A 20,891-nucleotide genomic window follows, 5' to 3' on the forward strand; every position below is an offset into this window, starting at 1 on the left:
CACAAATCAATTATTGAATGTGGCTACATAATTCAATACAATTACAAAGTAGGCAGCTGCGAAATTGTATGCTTCAATTCGAGCTCCATGTCGCCACGAACAAGGGAGCGAACGCTCCTCAGTCATTGAATGCTTGTGTGGATGCATCAGGATTCAATCATACAATCCCCAGCAACAACTAACACTAAAACAGATCGGTTTCGGTTATTCAATTTGTTTGGAACAATACACACAACACTTAGCTAAATAACAAACATAACACACGAACATTTCAAAAACAATCACTAATAACATTCAAATCCGATCCGGTTTTGTTTCAAATAAAAAACGCACCTTAAATAAAAGAACCCACGAATCAAGTATAAATCATCTTTGGATCTTCCATTTGGTTTTTAGTTGATAAAATGAGCTTACAATTAAACGGGTCATTTTTGTTCTATGTGTCTCTAAAATTTGAATGTGATGTCTACGAACAATATCCCTTAGACTAAGTAGTATACCGAATTTTGGTATTCAACAATGAGTTATAAACTTCGGATTTTAGTATCCCTTTCAAGGTGTGCCGTAGTGTGGATATACTTTAAAATATTCAATAATATAATCTTTATTTTATAAATTTGGTTTATATATAAGTACTATATAATTGCTAAAAACAATTGGCTTCGATATATCATTCAATTCTTTTTGTCTGTTTTTTGTTTTTTTTTTATTTAATTACATTTAATTTTGTGTTTTTTTTTTTTTGTTTCTCATCTAATATATTTTTTGTGTATATCAGTAAGTACTCAGTAAAGTTCAGGGGCATATTTGAGCTCAGTTACATAAGGGGCTCCATCTGTCTCTTCATGCTGGTTCTGGTTCTGTTTCTGTTTCAGTGTGCATGGGCTTTTGCGTGGGTTCTGTGACTCTACGAAAACTCTATTTCGTGTCGCCTACGAACTACAGGGTATCTGTACTTGTTGCGTATAATTAGTAAATATTTGAGCAAAATTCGAACTGCATGTGATTTCAATAAAAACTCTTACAACAACAACGATAATAATATGATAAACTTGTAACGATATAATATTCTGTGGTACGTACGCCCCAAAACATACTCTAAGCTGCCTGGTTGTTGCTGCAAACGTGTGTTCACTGTACTTTGCATACATTCCATTGATATGCAGCAGCTTGGCCAACCAGCGGCTAATCCGTGGGCGCGTAATACACCACCGTGGACTTGCGTCGGAATCCCAAATTGAAGAACGATGTCTCCGATTTCTTGCGATCATGTTCGTGCTCGTGCTCATTGCCAAAATAGGAGAAGAGGCGTCCGGTGCCGGTGGGTGGGGCGCGAGTTCCGCCGCTGCCACGTCGGCTGCCGTGGACACTGTGGCTGCTGCTCTGCCGATGGATCATGGTTAGCGATGTGTGCGAATGCTGTCGCTGCAGATTCTGCTGCTGCTGCTGGTGCTGGTGGTGGCGATGGTGGTGCTGCTGATGTACAAGCTGCTGGTGGTGGTGTGCGTTGGTGCTGCCATGCAGAAACCCAGCTGAAGTTGGCGATAGATCAGTCATCTCACACGGCCAGAGGGTGAACGAAGATGGGACCTTATGTATCCCGTCCGATAGTCGATAATGGTGGGATGCTGACCTGTTGAAATACCGCTCCGAGGGCCGCGACCCCATCTATATATGTATATATTGTGTGTGTGTGTGTTTGTTTTTTTTTTTTTTTTTGGTTTAACCAGAGCAGTGTAGAGTGTGGAGCACAAAGAAGAGTTAAGATATTAGCAGATGGCATAGAAATATTTTGACTACATTTGCTTTATTTTCTAGGCAATTCGTGTTCAATTCTAATGCATTGTATGTACATATATGAATTCTGTTTTGAACATTTTTTCATTTGATTTTAGCTTTTAATATGTATAAATACTCGTATATACAAAGCGGATCAACTGCTTTATATTTCGATAGAGTTGGCTTACTTTAGGGCAGGTTACTTTTACAGGATATCTGTTAGTTGATCAGCAATGCATTTACATAGTCTAACTAGTTGACACTAAGATTGTAGGCGTCTAAGATTTGTTTGCTAGCATGTTTTTTTTTTTTTAAATATATTTTTACTGATTTTTTACTGATGTTTCTTAAGTATGTCACATTTAATATTTTATATATTTACATAATTAGTGTTAGTGTCTGTGTTCGTGTGTGTAAGAGTGTGTGCGTGTCATTAAAGGGCAATTGTAGGTTTAAGCGGAGGCTGTTCGCAGGTGCCACACATATATATTTCTATATAGAGATCCAGTAAGCTGTGCCGTTCTATTTATCGTTGAAAAACATTGAAATACATTTACAATAATGTAAGCAAAGTGCAACTATTTACAATGGTTTAGCAAAAATCCAAAAAAATCAAAATATTCGAATATAATATGTATTAGAATTGTGTATAGTTAGTTAGTTCAGAAAAAGTACGAGGGTGGCTAGTAAAGTTTCTATAGCTAATGTTCGAAAAAAATTCTTTAAAGCGCTCACCGTTTCGTTTGTTTCGCAATTTCAAGTATTATTGTACTTTTTACTAATTAATTGGTAAAAAATAATTGGTTTAGTTTTTTTTTTGTTCACGACATTTACGACATTTATAGAGAGCATTTGTGATCCGTGGGGCTGAACAAAAACTTGCCAAAAGCCACACACGTTTGCTACAAAAATTTGCTTTATTTTGGGATCGGGTTATTTTTCATGCGCTTGGCTCAAACAACATATGAGTTCGTGTTGACGGCATAATATTTTCGTTTATGTTTATAATGGGACGCATAAATATGCTGCGATCTGTGAATTAAACAAAAAAAAAAACGTAATACGAAGAGAACAAGAGTTATAGAAATAGAAAGAGAAAAAAAGAGGAGAGAGAGAGAGAAAGAGAACAACACATAATTTAAAGAGGACTTTAAGCAGAACAAAGAAAATATATTTCGAAACCAAATGCATCCGCAAACTCCGACTCAACTAACTCTAAATGGTGGCAACTGTACCTTACGAGTTACTCATCAATTTTACAGGCAATAGCAATATGTTGAGGTACTTACCCCAAACTCCATTGGACTTTCTGATCTTTCGTATTTCTTTACTGTTTTTTTTGGTTTGGAAAATCATTTACAAAATATATGTGTATTTCTTGTTGTCTGTTTTTTTTTTTTTTTGTACAGAATATCTGTGATTTCTTATTGTATTTTGGTTTTTCCAACTTTTAGCTTATGTGGTGCGAGAAGGAACGCGTGATGTGCCGTTGCGCATATCTCGTGGACGGTCCGGTGACTGCAGCATCTCGTTTACAAAGCGCTGGCCTACCGCTACGTGGTATTTATTGTGGTATATTTTGTATATTTGCAGTATATTTTAATTGTTCGAATTTTGCAATGAGAATTGAATGTTGTATTTGTTGTACAATTAGTGTAGATAATTTAGCCAGGTTGATACGTGTGATGTGAGTTCGTGTTAAGTGTCGAAATAATTAGAGAGAGAGAGAGAGAGAGAGAGAGAGAGAGAGAGAGAGAGAGAGAGAAGGAGAGAGAGAGGCAGAGAGAGCGTTTCAAGAGGGGGAGACAATCGTATAGATAGACGGGTAGGCAGATCGTGGCAGAGGTGAAGAATAGTCGAGAAGAAAACAAGAAGAAAAGAAGCAATTGTACAGATTAGCGGTGTTTACAATATATAGAAAATTAGAAACGTATATACTACTAGAGAGAGCTGCTAATTTAAAAATTTTGTTCGTATTCAAAGTAAATAAATGAGAAATTGTGTGAATTGATTTGCTTAGACAAAAAAATAAATAGATTTCTTTCGTGATGCTTATTAGAAAAATTAACCAAAACACTTTGCTTTATTCTCCTTCATCCTCCATTCGAAAAATGTATAGAGAAGGTGAATTTATTTTTTTGTGCAGTGTCAGATCTTAATGAGAACGACGAGTGCTTTTTGAAAATTTGCAAGACTTTAGCTGTTGTAGAGCACTTTTATTAAAGAGGACAAAATATCCCCGAGAGAACTTACCTTAATGTTTATTTTTTTTAATGTTTAAGTAAATAATAAGCACTTTTACTAACTATTACCTAAGCTACTTAAGATTGACTCAAAACTACTCAAACTGTGTATCTTATCAAAAGACAAGAGATAAATAAAATATGAATTATAATCGAAAGTTAACTTCATTTGCAGCTTATGGAGAACAAAATCAAATAAAACAATCCGATGCAAGAAATTAAATAGGAATAAGAAATCATCTTCAAACCCTCTTTAAAGCAATCGATTAGAAATATTTAAGGAATACTTATCATGTCATATTATATAGTAGTTTTTAAGTAATGCCCTGCCAAAAACTCAAACCCGTCAGCTCAAACTTACGAGTCGAACTTTGAAATAAGCGGAATTGAACTTAAACCAATATTTAACTGTTGAGTATTAATCTTTGTTAAGGTTTCGGTCTTTGAGTACGGTTTGCCCGTACGACATATAATAACAGAAAAAGTTACTTTCAGCTTTGAGCACCGTTTTAATGCTTAAATTAATAAAATATATAATTCTTTTTTTGCCATCGGCATTGCGCGAACTCTCGAAACTCACCTCGCATTGTGACCCAGCATTATGATGCTTCTGTAAATACAATTGAGAAATGTCGACACCATTTTTTATTTAAGAATTAAGTAGAGTATATAGCAATAGTGTAGAGTTTAGTAGATAGAAGTCGTTTAAGTTTAGAGACAGAACACACAGGAGAGAAAATCAAAGAGAAACTGAAACAGAAAGTCAATAGTTTTTGAAAAGTAACGTAAGTGGCCAATGGGAAATGTTATAGATAACCAATAAATACGATTGTAAAAACATGCCAATAATTAACAATTTATGTGAATTTTTATTTCAATATTTTATTTATAAGGGATTTTTTGTATTTATTGCTGTGCTCCCGTAACCATACCATACGCACACATATACACTATAGATCGCATTCTAAATTGCTTTTCACAGCTAGAATTCTTGAATATGTAAATTTACAAATAACCTTAAACTATAAGGAACTGAACAATGGGGGACTCTGAGTCAGTCATGCTACGTAATCTGGATTTCTATTATAGCTTGCGCCCTGTTTACAAAGTGCACACAGTTGAAGATATTGAAAGAAATAATATGAACAACAAAATATCAAAATTTTATTCAAGTATTTACAGCTTTTTGTCTTTTAACAAACATTTCTAGCCATGTGGTTTGTACGAAACGAAATGAAAGTTAACGAAAGAATTGAAAATTAGAACTTGTGACATAAGCAGCGTGTACTATCAACTGATCGCACAACAAGCAGCCAAAAACAAGGAACCAGGCTGAAAGAACAATAGCATCCATTTCTTCAAATGCTGTTGGGGGTCTTAACAGGTCTATATTAATCAAATTTCGCAACACTAGCGAGCGTCAAGCTACGGTAGTTGATTGATTGAGTGTGTGTGTGTGTGTGTGTATTATGGTGTGTGATTTTTGGGTGTAAGAACTACAATAATCGAACCTCAGCATGGTTAATATTGGCAACAACATCCATTTACAAAGATATTTTATACAAAGGTGGTCGGAAAAAAACAATAAATTATATTTGTAACTTGGGTTCATATATATGTACGTATATGTATAAGTAGTATGTATACTGGCAGTTTTTGCTATAGAAATCTCTGAACTGCCGTCAGATAACGAAATGATTAAAAGTGTTAACAACAATTAAACAATATCTTCAAAAAACACATTAAGAAAAACAACAAGTAGTTTTCATTGGCCAACTGCACAACGGCCTGAAGTAGTGTTGTTAAACGGCATATATATAAAGGTATTTATAGTTGTAGTGTTGTGTAACAAGGCATATATGTATATAGTTGGAGTGTTGTACACAGGTATAACTAAATTGAAATATTTTCATTTATAATAGGTATATATGTATGTATATCTTTTGAAAGGGTGAGCACAAACTTTGGAAGCCAGGGTGTTGTATTTTCATATAGTATATTTTTGTGTGTGGTTTACTATAAGATTCGAGTATAGTAAGTATATATTATACTTATTCAGTCAGTAAAAAATCTGCCATGTTTCTGGTATATTGTGTGGCACTCAAGCTCAAGATCTCTTAAAACGTTTCGGTTTCGGTATTTACTATCTTATGATGCCAACGTTTATACAACTATGTTAATGTAATATAGTATTGTTGATATAATGGTAATAGTTTTTTGGTTTTTGGGAAGTTTTTGGGTTTTGCTTGTGTATTTGGCCTACCGAATGAGCATAGCGAATTTCGGCTAATTCACAACAACATTGGTAACGGAGAATGGCACGAACGCTCTTTCTGCAAGATGTTTGTTTATATAAAATTAAATATATATTTTTATGTTATGCATACAAGTATATTAGAGACAAATTAATAAGTTTAATGTATTTTTTTTTTTTAATTTAATGTTTATTTTATTAATTTCATATGAATTTTACTTAGCAAATCAACAAATGAAAATTACACGAAAATACGTTTTTCTTATACTGAAAAATAGTTGCATGAAACAAAGATATAAATGAAAATAATTACAATAAAAAAACGAATCAAACGAAAATCGTGAATTATTGAAAAAACACGCACGAGTTGTAATCGCTAAGAAAATTAGCATTATAATTGCATAATAAATGTTTAGCATTATAATATTACAAAAATAAAACTATAATGGCAAACAGGTCTGTACTCACCGTAGCAGACGCGTTATGTAGTCGGGCCAGTTCTCGGGAAACATGACGAGGAAAAAGCCAATGGCAATCAGAATAACGCCAGCCAGTTTCATGCCCGCAAATGTCGCACTGTACAGTATGACATCGAGTGCTAATATATGAATATGTATATAAAATATAGATAAAAACATTAAATTTCAGTTTCATTTAGACACATCTGTTAAAAGTGCCTATTTATAAGAAACGACTGGCAGGTATTTCCCGATCTTGTGTTGCATTTTCCAACCTTGGGAATTTTCTCTTGAATTCCACGCTTGAAGTAGATGGGATGAAAACGAAAAGTTGGGATCAAATCATTCCGCCTATATTACTAGCGTTGAATATATATAAAAGGGTATAAATATACGCATCGTGGTATGAAGATTAAACTTTCGCTCATACAGCCATTGACCCCATTTTCCAAAAAGGAGGGGTGTTTTTTACCCGAAACTTCACCTACCAAATCTCTGATCTCTATTACTAACACGATAGAGATATTATCAACAAAGTAGGGAGCACAAATCAATGATTCGAATCATCGAATTTACGGGTTAAACTCGAATACAACTATTGTAGCTTTTCGTAACTACTTCGAGCTAAACGAAATAATAATACTCCTTTGACCCATTATGGCAAATATGTATGTGTATACATACAGTTTAGATTGCAATTTAGAATAATATATGGTCACGAAATGCTTCAAGCGAATTCCCTTGTTGGGCCCTTGTTGCCATTGCTAAGGTATTTGTTGACCCGAAACCAAAACAGAGCTGAGCAGCAGATTTGAGAGGTTGTGAACGTACCACCAGAAACGGGCACTGCGGTTATCAAACCCAATGTCACAAACATGTTGTAGGTAACGGCGGCGCTGAACTGCATGAGTACGTGGAAAACTGCAATTAAAATTAATTACAACAATAAAAAGGAAGTAAATAAATTTTGTGTGCAGCTGCTAGGCTTACCCAGAAGCAGGACGCTTGCGACAAGCAGTATATTCCATGGTATGCTTTCCGATGCCAGATTCTCGGCGCCTGTAAGGTACAGCGCCAGGACAACGGGCCACAGCAGTAAAGCATTGAGCAGGCCCAGTGCGGTGAATGTGAATGCGATTTGGGCCACCGGCGGATCGCCCATCACCTTGCGGAACATAACCTAGAAAGTGGAGCAGCTGGCGACATGAGCACGACATGCCCAACACACGAAAGGGCTTGACAGGCTTACCCTAAACACGGCATAGCCGGCAGCAGCTAACGTGGCCAGCACGACGCCGCCCAATGTGCGACTTTCCGTAATGCCGTCCATATAGGCAAGCAGAGCAATGCCCGTGTCGCAAAGGATAACGGCCACAATCTAAGGTAGGTATTGTTATTTTTGCCAGTGAGCCATGGCACGCTGGGGAGGCGGCTCCCATACTCACCCTCACGCCAACGAACTGCTCGTGCAGTATGACCCAAGAGAGCAAATAGACGCAGGCAACATTTGTGGCGAACAGTGCCAGTGCATCCGTGGCAAAGAGCACGTGCAACGACAGCGTGTATAGATATGTGGTTACCAGCCACAGAATGCAGAAGGACAGGCAGCGATTGAGGAAACGGCCTGTAAAATGCCTGCATATTGCATTTCGAATGCGATTGACCCATTTTATGAAGCCACTCACCAATGGTGAAGCCGCGCTCGCGAAATCCTCGCAGCACTTCGGCGAGTATCTCGCTCAGCTTATCGCACTTGCGGGCCGAGATGAGGCCCAGTATATAGATGGGAAAGAATAGTAAGGAAAAGTTGGTAAAGAACCAGGCCGCAAAGAACGGCGCATTAAAGTAGATGGGCTGGCGCGGTGGTATGTTGAACATCTCGGTGGCGTCCTCGACATGATGCAGCGACGAGTCGCTTATGGCCAGTATATCCTCCAGTTCGCTGCTGAGCTCGGCGCGGCTCGACGACGTGTCCAGATCATCTTCCAGCTCGTCTTCATAGGGTGCGCGATACAGATACATGTACTTGATGCAATGCGTGGCGCCCACCCATGAGGCAGTCACTAGAATGGTAACGCACACGCCAAAGTACATCTGCAGGACCCGTTGGTGCCTCAGTAATACTTCTATTATATAGAATATATATTCAGACACTCACCTTCTTGGCCAGCTCGGAGCAGCAGGACTCTTTGCAGGCCTTGAGCTTGCGAAAACGCACTTCCGCATCCTCGCCTGCCTGGCCATTTGGCTGCTGATCTATGCCCAATTGTCCAGTCTGTGCTTCGCTTGAGTCGCCGCCAAAATGATGCTGGGACCCGTGCGCGCCAGTGGGCGTGTCCGCCTGTATGGTAATGACCTCATTGGGATCCTGTTGGCTCGATGTTATTGAATCTTGGTGGGTTATTTGCGGATTGCTGGAGTTGAGCACATTGCTGAAGCCACAGCCAGCGACAGCGCTTATGCTACTGCTGCTGGCACCGCCTACCACGCCGCCGCTATTATTGTTATTGTACAGTCCATTCGACGGGGAGTCGCCGGTGACCACCACGGAGGGTGTGCGCACGCGTTTCGGATTAAAGATGGCTGGAATTTCGCCGTCGCGCGTCATTCTATCATTGCTAAGCGCCGCTGACTTTCATAGTGCCCCGTTCCTGTCAATCAAAATAAGTCATAAATATTATTATAATGATGGATGTTCTGGATTAAAGAGTGAATGTGACTTGTTTCAGGAATAAATTGATTTCATAAAAACATTTAAATGGGCTTGGCATCGTGGCATCAAAAATATTTTGTACTTGTTTGAAGCTTAAAATAGGATTGTTTTAAGAACATATTGTGCTTTCTTTAAGAATATTATAATTTGTTAATTTGTTTTTAGTTTAATAGGCGTTAAGCCTTGAAATTATGCCTACAAATAAAACATGGTGAAAGTTTATACGTGCTTTAAAGAGAATACCTAAAAAAGACCGTTTTTATAATATCTTTAAGTTCAGTTTTACTGGACGTAAATACTTATAACTATTAAATTTCTAATTTATCCTAGCTGTGGAGGGATATTCGAAAAGAACTCTGAGATGCTCTGGTAGTGTTGTTCCAAAACTCCAAATGGCCGTCTGAGCGAATGACTCGCCATTAGTCACTCACGTGCTCGTTCCGATTAGCTGGGTAGCCACATTCAAGGCGAACGGGTGCGGGCACCGTCTCCAGCTGCTTGATGGCCATCTTGCAGGCAATGTTAAAGGCTTGTTACAAGCAAAGGGCAAGCCCGCACCCAATCACGCAACGTTAAGCACCAGTAATTTGCATACGCGTTTCGGCCAGCTGCTGGTTGGCCAAAAACTCAAGGCAAGCAGCCAGGTTTCATTGCTAAATGGCCAACTGACCTGACGCCTGCCGCAGCAAGGATAACGTCGCTTTCGATTGCACAATAGCTATATGTGTCTTGTGTATATGTGGATGTGTCCGTGTGTATTGGTGTGTGCGGGTGCCTCATGACAATGAGAATTATGAATGCCTCAGCGTGCAGGTCAAGTTGAGCCAAAGTCAACGTCGTCTGTGTGGACAATAAACATTCACATTGTTGCTGCCTGCCACAGCAAGTGGGGCAATTTGTTTAGCTTTTACTGCTGCATTAAATATGGCTAGCTGCCCTCGCTTGAAGGCCACATCAAAGTTCTGGCGCCCTTCAAGTTATCTATTATGCGTCTCACAGGGAGTCCTACTGCTTGTCTGTGATAATGACATTCTAATGGAAACATTAAATATTAAGACCAGAGACAATGGGCCATGGGCAAATAAATAAGTTTATGGCCCGCCATCGATGAATGAATAGATTTGCAATTACCTATAAACGATCAGTACTCAATATAAATACTTATATTGATTAAATAGCTCGCGGACGTATGTATTATATATTGATATAGTCATTAAATCATTCTTTAATACACAGAAATTTATATCATTTAAATTTATCTGATGGCGATGCAAACTCTTCTGTTTCGATCTCTGAACAAAATATAAAATTATTCATTTATGCAAATACGATAAGTATTGCTATCCAGCGTCTCTCGTATCTAACAACAGTTAGAGTCACCTTTGCGACTCTCCCCTCCCCATTCAAGACCAGGACAACAGCAAAACAACTGGTTGGCCTTTGTGTACATGGAAAGTTAAATAGGATACAGGGTATTGCTAAAAGGGATATTCTTGAAAAGAGCACTCTGTTTATAGCTATTCCAAAAGACCAAAGCTAAAAAGATCTCTTATTATTTAATTTATTATTGAAATTCTTTTACTGCGATATCTCTCTTAATTAATTGTATTAAGTGAGAAAATGTTTAAGCTGACCTCCAACCATATAGTTCTCATAGAAGTTGAGCGATTGTAAATTGATTAGCTGCTTGCTCCAAGCTGCTTTCAGTTTGCTTTGAGCTCTCAGGTAGACGAGAAATGGATGCGGCTAAGCATGTTGGAAATATGAAAATTCTGGGAAAACTTTTTGTTGTGCTAATTGGCACTTTGCTGAGCGGTGAATGGCAACTTTTATTTAAGTGTATGATTTGCAATATGCTAATGCTTTGCATTTTCAGCCACTGCAGGCGCGGAGTTGAACTGCGGCAACCTCGAGGAACGATTGCTCTTCAGCAAAGACAAGTCAACGCAGCCCGCCGAGTACCCCTGGATGGGAGTACTCTTCCAACGCAAAGGTGAGCTGGTAGGCGTGTAAGCCGTAGAGCACAACCTTTGATAGGGACTATTTCGATCGTTGTTAGGTCAGTCATTTGAGAACGCCGGCTGCAATGTGGTCATCGTGGGCGAATCGCATGTCCTGACCACAGCATCGTGTGTGCGAGACCATTATGACCACCCGGAGATGATTGCCGTGCGGCTGGGCATTTGGAATGAAAGGGATGAGCCCGACGAGAAGCTAGTCTGCAATGATAGAGGTTTTTGTGTGCCTGGGCCCGTGCAGCAAACGGTTGCGGCGATTACGATGCATCCACAGGCGGATAAGGTTACGGGCGACATTGATTTGGCCATTTTGCGGCTATCGGATCGGATCAAAATGACTGCCCACGTGCAACCGCTGTGCTTGCAGCCAATTTCAGAGCCCGCCTCATGGATCAATCGGTATTTCCACTTCGGCGGCTTTGAAAACAGTAACTACCGCAAGGGCAAAGGTCTTGCAATGGCCATATCGAAGAATCGCTGTAGTCGGCTGAGTGGAAAATCGAGCCCATCGCAAAATCAGTTCTGCGCATTTCCTGTGGAGCGCACTGTCTTCTATAGAGGCGCTGCCCTGATGGGCATGAACATTGAGAAAGATGTGCCGCGAAGCTTCTATTTGGTGGGCTTACTGGTAAAGGTTGTGAGTGAGGGAGGTCCGACGGTTTTATTTATCCAAGACATAAAACCCTGGCGCCGCTGGATTATGGAGAATACCCGCTAAGCGAGCGTATATTGATAATCAATTTTATAAAATATGTAAATCTGTTGTATAATAATTTCCGTAAATATATTTTTCTTGCTTGACTAGACTTTACTTGCTTGTCGATTATTATGATTGGGTCTTTCCACTATATAACTATTCACAGTATATAACTGGAATTCTTATGAATGTAATTGTGAAAAAGTGGGTCGCGAGTATAGTTTTAGGATATTTTTATAGAATTGAACAAGCGGATCTGGTAGAACAATGTAAGTTAGGACCAGTCTCGGTAGATGAATTGTTGAATTGGTTCAGTCATTCAAGTAACTGAACAAGAAGGATCCGTGATTAAATTTTAGATTTGAGCAATGATGTAGGCATGCCCAAGCCAAAGACACTCTGGTCTGCCTGGTATAGACAATTAAAAAATACTTGGGTCTAATACGAAATTCTTCTTTCCAGAAACTTTAAATAGGAGAACAGCATTAAGAAGTTCTTTAAATTAAAAGAACGTCCTTCAGATAAAAAATTACAACTTGGATCACATTTGTAATTGATTCAAATTAAAATTCTCGTTTTTCTCTGAGTGTACTTTCAAAGAATACAAGTGAAGCCAAACTTATCGAGCAACCCTCTTATTGTTTTACAATATTACAATGCCTTTACTGGCGCTAATGTCATAGATATAAGATTTCCAGTTTAGTTAATTTCAAGTCGTGCTCCCAGATGCAGCTTGAGTTCGGTTTGTTTTGTGTGCTTCTCGCCACCGGAGCTGTGCGATCAGCCAGCTTGGAAGATGCCAAATGTGGTTACATAAGCGAGGAGGAGCTGCTAAGGCAGAATAATTTTGCGGTGCCCACGGAGCATCAGTGGCTGGCACGCATAATGTATAAAAATGGTAAGATATCGAGCAGAGGACACGTTAGGCACTAATTGATCCAACCACCAGGACACGAGACCAAGCTGCCAAATGATGGATGTCTCGGCGTGCTCATATCCCCGCGTAACGTTTTGGCCCCCGCCCACTGTTTTCTGCTGTACGATGGGCGTGCCAATGCCTACTCTGTGCAGCTGGGCGTATGGAACAAGACCTCCAAGGCAAACGAGGCTGACTGCGCTACCGATGGCTACTGCGTAATGCCTGCCCAGGAAATACCAATAGTGGGGGTCGCTATTCATCCCGAGTACGATCCAGTTTCGCTGAAGCACAGTCTGGCGGTGCTCACCCTCAAGCGGGATGCGAGTCGGACAACAAATGTAATGCCCGTCTGCATGCCGCCCTCGTCGTCGTTGCATGAGACTCTGGTGGGACAGCTGTTCGTTGTAGCCGGCCTGCCCACCAATTCTGAGCTCAAGCACAAGACCTGGGTGCATACCATCAGTAGACCCTATTGCCAGGAAAAGCATGGCACACTCGTTACCAACAACCACACCGTCTGCGGCTATCAGGATCGCATGAAGATGTATTATGTGGGCGCACCACTGGTGGGCATACAGGTGAGCTCGGATGAGCCGCAATACTTTTACCTGGTTGGCCTGCTGCTCGACTCCAAAAAGGTGGACGATAAAGAGCTCATCGTAGCCAGCTATTTGGATGTGCGTCCCTATATTGGATTTATTAATCGCAATGCCGAATTTTAGTTCTGAATTGTAATAAACTAAGCCAAGCAGAAAATAAAACAGGCAACAGTTGACAACTTGTCGGACGTGTTAATTATTCAGTTACCACACTCTGCCGGGCCGTCCCAGCCTAGAATTTATTTGGCTTCAAGCTCATGCAATATGCAAATTGTTTATATACTATTAATAGCTAATGTGAGAATTATGGAGATTGCAGCCGAAGTTTTTCGTTTTCCTTTTGTGGGTTTTCCGAAAACTGCAACGCTAACTATGACGGCCACTTTGACAGTAGATGGCAGACAAGTGACAGGCGACAGCGCCGCCAGAAATGTTGTCATTTTATTGGGCTAAACGAGAAGCGGAACACGTTGGCCGTTGGCCACCTGCCAAAGCATGCAAAATTGGCTTTCACGTTAGATTTTAATGGCTCTGAGACCTGGTGATAATTAAAGCCGAGCAGCAAATGCCTTGCGCATCAATGAACCATCTAGGGCATTTGTATAGAAACCCTTTTATATCATATTGGTTGCCTAAATAAGCCTGAAATTAGCAATATCTGCGTGACGTATGACTTAACGTGCTTGTGCCTTGGATTTGTATGAGTTTCATGCACAAATATTATTCTAGATTTAGGGCATGTACGAATTTTATAAGAGAATTAAATTATTCATTTAAAAGGGTCTTAACAGGAGAAAGAGGTTTTATATATATAATGTGCTTATCGAAATCGGGTGAAAAAAGGGTAAATGGTTCGTGCAAATATATATAACATGCAAAAGAAATCATGTTCGATCCGATAAAGTGTATATATTCTTAATCAGGACGACGAGCTGAGACGATTTGGTCATGTTCGTCTGCTCGTCCACCCGCTTGTATGAACGCGATTTACAAAAATTCTACATAAATACATCTTTAAGTACATAAGCAGATGTTTATATTGTGCTATATTTTATGATTTGAAGAAAAATATTAAATTGACTGAGGGGTACTATAGAATCCCCGCTACTATAGAATCTTGTTCGGATATTATCGAATTTACATGCATTATAGCCTCAACTTCAGCTAATCGGATGTCGGATTTTTAGTTTTCTAACATCTTTGATTGCGGACATTTTGGATCCCATTAAGTATATATGCATATGATGTTTACTAGTTTCTAGGTTTAAGATATTTCTTGCAGAAACTTGAACTAGATTAGTGCATTGGCTTGAGGACCTACAAATGACGAATTCGGCAGAATCGGAATCAAATCAAATTTATTCACGTTCACGTGTACTGTGGTTACCTTATGTAATAAAGGAGGGCGTTAAAATGGGGTCTCAGGAAGATCCGCATGTGTGGAAAAATTGCTAAAATCGTTTGTTTACCATCCGATCGGCCTCAAACTCATTTTTAAAGATGTTTGTTAACGCTCTTCTAAAGGATGTTTCGAACTTTTTGAAAATCCATTCCTCCTTGGAGGAAATGTGGTTCAAAGATTTGGTGGGTGAAGTTTCGCGCTCATATTCAAAGAACTTAATGAGAACGTGTTTCAGTAATTTCACCCGCAACAGTGGTAAATTGGCGGAAAACTGTTAGACCAGACTGGATGACTGACTGACTGGTGATGAGCACGCAGCCCACACCAAACGAGCTAAGAAGCTGACATTATCGAGGCTACCTTATGTGATGAAGGCGCTATAATAGTGTTTTCGAAAACTCGAAGTGGGAAAGAAATATTTTTTTTTGTTTGAAATTATTTTGTTCACTACACAGCCGGACTCAAATTCATTTTTAAGGATCTATGTATAAAATTGAGAGTGACGTTTCGGATTCAAGCTCCTGTTTAAGGATCTTTGTGCAAATTCATTTGTGATGTATTTCATCCCTTTTATAATATTTAGCGCTCCTGGGTAGAGAGTGGGTCAAAGCTCTATGAGGGGAAGTTTAAGGTTTTATCCGATCGGCTTATTTTCAATATACCATATTTGAGGCATAACTCACACTTTTCTCAAAATTATCAACAATGCGAATCATAGGATGTATAAACAAAATATAATTTTTTGGCTTCACAAGGGGCAAAAATTCGATGATCTTTAAACTTACTTTCACATATCAATGTTTCTTAGTTGAGACGAGGGCAAATCACAATTTCTGGCGGGATATTGCCCGTAAAATTAATGTCTTTCAAAAACTGAAACCGGGCAATACCGGGAAATACCTGTATTTAATTAAGTTTCAATCGGAAATAAAAAGTTAGCTTTGAACAAGGCAGCACAGCAAAATGTACTTGATGAGACTCGATATCTTTCTCAATTAAATGCATTAAGTGAGAATATGTTTTAGCTGACTTAATGCTCCGACCATATAGTTCTCTTAGAAGTTGTAAATTGATTAGCTGCTTGCTCTAAGCTGCTTTCAGTTTGCTTTGAGCTCTCAGGTAGACGAGAAATGGATGCGGCTAAGCATGTTGGAAATATGAAAATTCTAGGAAAACTAGTTTTGGTGCTAATTGGCACTTTGCTGAGCGGTGAATGGCAACTTTTATTTAAGTGTATGATTTGCAATATGCTAATGCTTTGCATTTTCAGCCACTGCAGGCGCGGAGTTGAACTGCGGCAACCTCGAGGAGCGATTGCTCTTCAGCAAAGACAAGTCAACGCAGCCCGCCGAGTACCCCTGGATGGGAGTACTCTTCCAACGCAAAGGTGAGCTGGTAGGCGTGTAAGCCGTAGAGCACAACCTTTGATAGGGACTATTTCGATCGTTGTTAGGTCAGTCATTTGAGAACGCCGGCTGCAATGTGGTCATCGTGGGCGAATCGCATGTCCTGACCACAGCATCGTGTGTGCGAGACCATTATGACCACCCGGAGATGATTGCCGTGCGGCTGGGCATTTGGAATGAAAGGGATGAGCCCGACGAGAAGCTAGTCTGCAATGATAGAGGTTTTTGTGTGCCTGGGCCCGTGCAGCAAACGGTTGCGGCGATTACGATGCATCCACAGGCGGATAAGGTTACGGGCGACATTGATTTGGCCATTTTGCGGCTATCGGATCGGATCAAAATGACTGCCCACGTGCAACCGCTGTGCTTGCAGCCAATTTCAGAGCCCGCCTCATGGATCAATCGGTATTTCCACTTCGGCGGCTTTGAAAACAGTAACTACCGCAAGGGCAAAGGTCTTGCAATGGTCGTATCGAAAAATCGCTGTAGCCGGATGAGTGGAAAATCGAGCCCATCGCAAAATCAGTTCTGCGCATTTCCTGTTGAGCGCACTGTCTTCTATAGAGGCGCTGCCCTGATGGGCATGAACATTGAGAAAGATGTGCCGCGAAGCTTCTATTTGGTGGGTTTACTGGTAAAGGTTGTGAGTGACGGAGGTCCGACGGTTTTATTTATCCAAGACATAAAACCCTGGCGCCGCTGGATTATGGAGAATACCCGCTAAGCGAGCGTATATTGATAATCAATTTTATAAAATATGTAAATCTGTTATATAATAATTTCCGTAAATATATTTTTCTTGCTTGACTAGACTTGACTTGCTTGTTGATTGGGTCTTTCCACTATATAACTATTCACAGTATATAACTGGAATTCTAATGAATGTAATTGTGAAAAAGTGGGTCGCGAGTATAGTTTTAGGATATTTTTAGAGAATTGAACAAGCGGAACTGGTAGAACAATGTATGTTAGGACCAGTCACGGTAGATGAATTGTAGAATCGGTTCAGTCATTCAAGTAACTGAACAAGAAGGATCCGTGATTAAATTTTAGATTTGAGCAATGATGTAGGCATGCCCAAGCCAAAGACACTCTGGTCTGCCTGGTATAGACAATTAAAAAATACTTGGGTCTAATACGAAATTCTTCTTTCCAGAAACTTTAAATAGGAGAACAGCATTAAGAAGTTCTTTAAATTAAAAGAACGTCCTTCAGATAAAAAATTACAACTTGGATCACATTTGTAATTGATTCAAATTAAAATTCTCGTTTTTCTCTGAGTGTACTTTCAAAGAATACAAGTGAAGCCAAACTTATCGAGCAACCCTCTTATTGTTTTACAATATTACAATGCCTTTACTGGCGCTAATGTCATAGATATAAGATTTCCAGTTTAGTTAATTTCAAGTCGTGCTCCCAGATGCAGCTTGAGTTCGGTTTGTTTTGTGTGCTTCTCGCCACCGGAGCTGTGCGATCAGCCAGCTTGGAAGATGCCAAATGTGGTTACATAAGCGAGGAGGAGCTGCTAAGGCAGAATAATTTTGCGGTGCCCACGGAGCATCAGTGGCTGGCACGCATAATGTATAAAAATGGTAAGATATCGAGCAGAGGACACGTTAGGCACTAATTGATCCAACCACCAGGACACGAGACCAAGCTGCCAAATGATGGATGTCTCGGCGTGCTCATATCCCCGCGTAATGTTTTGGCCCCCGCCCACTGTTTCCTGCTGTACGATGGGCGTGCCAATGCCTACTCTGTGCAGCTGGGCGTATGGAACAAGACCTCCAAGGCAAACGAGGCTGACTGCGCTACCGATGGCTACTGCGTAATGCCTGCCCAGGAAATACCAATAGTGGGGGTCGCTATACATCCCGAGTACGATCCAGTTTCGCTGAAGCACAGTCTGGCGGTGCTCACCCTCAAGCGGGATGCGGGTCGGACAACAAATGTAATGCCCGTCTGCATGCCGCCCTCGTCGTCGTTGCATGAGACTCTGGTGGGGCAGCTGTTCGTTGTAGCCGGCCTGCCCACCAATTCTGAGCTCAAGCACAAGACCTGGGTGCATACCATCAGTAGACCCTATTGCCAGGAAAAGCATGGCACACTCGTTACCAACAACCACACCGTCTGCGGCTATCAGGATCGCATGAAGATGTATTACGTGGGCGCACCACTGGTGGGCATACAGGTGAGCTCGGATGAGCCGCAATACTTTTACCTGGTTGGCCTGCTGCTCGACTCCAAAAAGGTGGACGATAAAGAGCTCATCGTAGCCAGCTATTTGGATTTGCGTCCCTACATAGAATTTATAAAGCGCAATTCCGAATTTTAATTCTGAATCGGCTGTATTAATTATTCAGTAACCAAACACAGAATTTGTATATAACTATATTATATTTATATTCATTTGATTCCAATTGCTATTATGGAATCCGGATATGATAGTATTACAAATTTCACATGTCGTTTAACTTTGAGAGCTATATTTCTATAGCTGTCATTTAAATTTGTAGGTAAAAAGTTGAGCATAAGCATTGGACTACTACATTGTATAGACTTAATAGGAGCTTAACGCATCAACATCGGAACACAATCTCATAAATTCTCGAAAGAAACTGCCGGAAGGTGAGCTCCTATGTATAAATCGTTCGAAATTTAAAAAAGGTGTCTAAAAATTAACTTTAGAAACAAACAAGTTCTTTTAAGTTAATGATTCTAGCCAGCGTGTAGCTGATATACATAATGGGCCCATAAAGCTTCCAGGCCAATGCGCACACGGCAAGAACAAGTACAACAATGTCTATGCCAGAATAACAGTCCTCGCCGGGAGAGCACACATTTAGGCGCCAAATGGCTCTATGCAAAGCAGAGGATGCCAGCACGTTCTGTTCTTCGACGTCGCTTTTGTTTGTTTTCTTTGCACTGCATTAAAATCACAATAAAATTTAAATTGCCAAACAAAAACAAACTAAAACGTGCACGAATGCATGGACTGATGGGGCTGGCGTCTAAATAAACTGCCAAAAGGGGGTGGCACCAAGAGGGAGAAATAGTGGGTGGTCTTGGTTGTTTACGTGCAATATGCAAAAACGCGATTCAAAACAAAACAGAAACCGAACAGCTGAACAGCAGAGAGACAGTGAGTGACTTTGAGAGAGAGAGGGGGGCGGGTTGAGGTGGGAGGGAAAGAGTGTGCAAGAGAGTAAGGTTGTGCTCTCGGGGCACGCGTGGGTGCTGAGTGCGAGCTTACAGCAACAACAATAGTCGAGGACAACACGCGGCGTATACGCAATGTGACAGTTTTAATGGTTATGGTCAAGCGCAACGCTTGAGCGAGGGCACGCGCCCACAGCCCTAACGAAAGCGAAAGTGACGCTAAAAATTGTTACTCTCAGACACACCTGGACTAGACTCGGGCGCAACAACAGCAACGGACAATGGGTGAATGGGCGGGTAACGAGGCAACCACAAAATGCGCACTTCAAAAATTTCGCCATGAAACGCGCGCCAAAATGTTTCAATTTCAGGCAAGTACAGACAGTTGGACTGCGTGGGCGGTTGCGCTTGGTTTGTCCTTGTTAGAGATGTAGGTGTATCCTTCTTTTTGCTGAGCGTGTGCTGGGGGCGGACAGCGCGTGGGCTGGCAACCGGTCGCCCCAGCCAGGCTGCCCCTACTTACTCGGCTACTCAGTTGGAGCATCTATGTATGTGGTGGCATGTGTGCTGGTTAGGGCATATCATATATCTTATGTACGTCAGCATGCCACCTGCGTTGGTATATTTTTCTGGCTAAAAGGCTGAGAGTTATTTATAATGTTCTGCTGCGAACTGCGTACGTTGCTTTGGTTATGAGTGCGCATCGATGCGTTAAATGTTTTTATATAATTTACTTAAGCACTTAATGGCATTGTGGCATGGTGTGGGGCATGCCACATACTTTACGCAATTCTTGTCGTTCTTTTTTCCGCTCTCTTGCACGATTCCTTACATAAAAAAAAGGGAACGCTTCGCTGCTGGCTGAGCCCCTTGCCTTAATTCAATTACATATATGAAGCAAATTTTTGTTGTTCCATATAATTTGGAGCAACTCAAAACTGAGCACCGAACGGATACACAAAAGGCACACGCACATAGATACACACAAGCACAGACGCGTGCCTACACACATACAGCTACACACAAAACTTATGCTGGCGCAGAAGTCGTGGACTGTTTAGTCGAAAGCAACTGCCACTTAAACTTGCCTTTTTCACTAGTTTTTCTAGGCTTAGGAAAAACTCTTGTAGCTTGCTTGTAGCTGCTGGCGTTTTTCCAGCTTTCTTTGAAGCGCGCGTCGCAGTCACTTGGCACTCTGGTCGTTTCTGGCCAGGAATCTCAACGTCAACTGAAACGATTCCTGA

At 40.6% G+C, this 20,891-nt stretch overlaps 5 protein-coding genes across 12 annotated transcripts; 4 read left to right on the forward strand and 1 right to left on the reverse strand.

Annotated features, from left to right (window-relative positions):
* Positions 1-742: 742 nt before the first annotated feature.
* On the reverse strand, positions 743-20,837 carry LOC115757734 (putative thiamine transporter SLC35F3). 8 transcript variants are annotated; one of them, XM_030698119.1, is made up of 11 exons: positions 20,736-20,837; positions 8,893-9,385; positions 8,420-8,828; positions 8,180-8,358; positions 7,984-8,112; positions 7,725-7,914; positions 7,566-7,655; positions 6,745-6,874; positions 6,286-6,355; positions 4,603-4,632; positions 743-1,668 (listed from the first exon to the last, which is right to left on the reverse strand). In XM_030698119.1, the coding sequence occupies exons 2-11, from the start codon at positions 9,340-9,342 to the stop codon at positions 1,186-1,188; spliced, it is 2,160 nt and encodes a 719-aa protein (XP_030553979.1). In that variant the 5' UTR covers positions 9,343-9,385; positions 20,736-20,837; the 3' UTR covers positions 743-1,185. The 8 variants fall into 8 exon arrangements, 6 of the variants coding, with proteins under 6 accessions (XP_030553979.1, XP_030553973.1, XP_030553974.1 ...); XR_004017370.1 differs by lacking the exon at positions 6,286-6,355 and adding an exon at positions 2,515-2,811 and having other exon boundaries at positions 1,597-1,668; XR_004017369.1 differs by lacking the exons at positions 743-1,668; positions 6,286-6,355 and adding exons at positions 2,766-2,811; positions 3,069-3,332.
* On the forward strand, positions 11,154-12,269 carry LOC115757736 (phenoloxidase-activating factor 3-like). Its single transcript, XM_030698121.1, has 3 exons — positions 11,154-11,262; positions 11,324-11,440; positions 11,507-12,269. Exons 1-3 carry the CDS (start codon positions 11,184-11,186, stop codon positions 12,181-12,183), a joined length of 873 nt encoding a protein of 290 aa, XP_030553981.1. The 5' UTR covers positions 11,154-11,183; the 3' UTR covers positions 12,184-12,269.
* On the forward strand, positions 12,759-13,866 carry LOC115771681 (CLIP domain-containing serine protease 2). The gene is made up of 2 exons (XM_030717497.1): positions 12,759-13,060; positions 13,112-13,866. The coding sequence occupies exons 1-2, from the start codon at positions 12,889-12,891 to the stop codon at positions 13,801-13,803; spliced, it is 864 nt and encodes a 287-aa protein (XP_030573357.1). The 5' UTR covers positions 12,759-12,888; the 3' UTR covers positions 13,804-13,866.
* LOC115757735 (inactive serine protease PAMR1-like) lies at positions 16,190-17,284 on the forward strand. The gene is made up of 3 exons (XM_030698120.1): positions 16,190-16,291; positions 16,353-16,469; positions 16,536-17,284. Exons 1-3 carry the CDS (start codon positions 16,213-16,215, stop codon positions 17,210-17,212), a joined length of 873 nt encoding a protein of 290 aa, XP_030553980.1. The 5' UTR covers positions 16,190-16,212; the 3' UTR covers positions 17,213-17,284.
* LOC115757737 (CLIP domain-containing serine protease 2-like) lies at positions 17,784-19,394 on the forward strand. Its single transcript, XM_030698122.1, has 2 exons — positions 17,784-18,080; positions 18,132-19,394. The coding sequence occupies exons 1-2, from the start codon at positions 17,909-17,911 to the stop codon at positions 18,821-18,823; spliced, it is 864 nt and encodes a 287-aa protein (XP_030553982.1). The 5' UTR covers positions 17,784-17,908; the 3' UTR covers positions 18,824-19,394.
* Positions 20,838-20,891: the final 54 nt, after the last annotated feature.

Source organism: Drosophila novamexicana, unplaced genomic scaffold (genome assembly GCF_003285875.2).
Source record: "Drosophila novamexicana strain 15010-1031.04,08,12 unplaced genomic scaffold, DnovRS2.1 tig00000108-arrow-pilon, whole genome shotgun sequence".
Lineage (NCBI taxonomy): Eukaryota > Metazoa > Arthropoda > Insecta > Diptera > Drosophilidae > Drosophila > Drosophila novamexicana.

Bases quoted from the DNA above. Each gene is read 5' to 3' on its own strand.
- LOC115757735 (XM_030698120.1), top strand. From the start codon at position 16,213: ATGGATGCGGCTAAGCATGTTGGAAATATGAAAATTCTAGGAAAACTA. The intron at 16,292-16,352 runs GTGAATGGCAAC...TTGCATTTTCAG, and splicing joins AATTGGCACTTTGCTGAGCG to CCACTGCAGGCGCGGAGTTG. The intron at 16,470-16,535 runs GTGAGCTGGTAG...GATCGTTGTTAG, and splicing joins AGTACTCTTCCAACGCAAAG to GTCAGTCATTTGAGAACGCC.
- LOC115757734 (XM_030698119.1), bottom strand. From the start codon at position 9,342: ATGACGCGCGACGGCGAAATTCCAGCCATCTTTAATCCGAAACGCGTG. The intron at 8,829-8,892 runs GTGAGTGTCTGA...CGGGTCCTGCAG, and splicing joins GCTCCGAGCTGGCCAAGAAG to ATGTACTTTGGCGTGTGCGT. The intron at 8,113-8,179 runs GTGAGTATGGGA...TACCTACCTTAG, and splicing joins AGCAGTTCGTTGGCGTGAGG to ATTGTGGCCGTTATCCTTTG.
- LOC115757736 (XM_030698121.1), top strand. From the start codon at position 11,184: ATGGATGCGGCTAAGCATGTTGGAAATATGAAAATTCTGGGAAAACTT. The intron at 11,263-11,323 runs GTGAATGGCAAC...TTGCATTTTCAG, and splicing joins AATTGGCACTTTGCTGAGCG to CCACTGCAGGCGCGGAGTTG. The intron at 11,441-11,506 runs GTGAGCTGGTAG...GATCGTTGTTAG, and splicing joins AGTACTCTTCCAACGCAAAG to GTCAGTCATTTGAGAACGCC.
- LOC115771681 (XM_030717497.1), top strand. From the start codon at position 12,889: ATGCAGCTTGAGTTCGGTTTGTTTTGTGTGCTTCTCGCCACCGGAGCT. The intron at 13,061-13,111 runs GTAAGATATCGA...TCCAACCACCAG, and splicing joins ACGCATAATGTATAAAAATG to GACACGAGACCAAGCTGCCA.
- LOC115757737 (XM_030698122.1), top strand. From the start codon at position 17,909: ATGCAGCTTGAGTTCGGTTTGTTTTGTGTGCTTCTCGCCACCGGAGCT. The intron at 18,081-18,131 runs GTAAGATATCGA...TCCAACCACCAG, and splicing joins ACGCATAATGTATAAAAATG to GACACGAGACCAAGCTGCCA.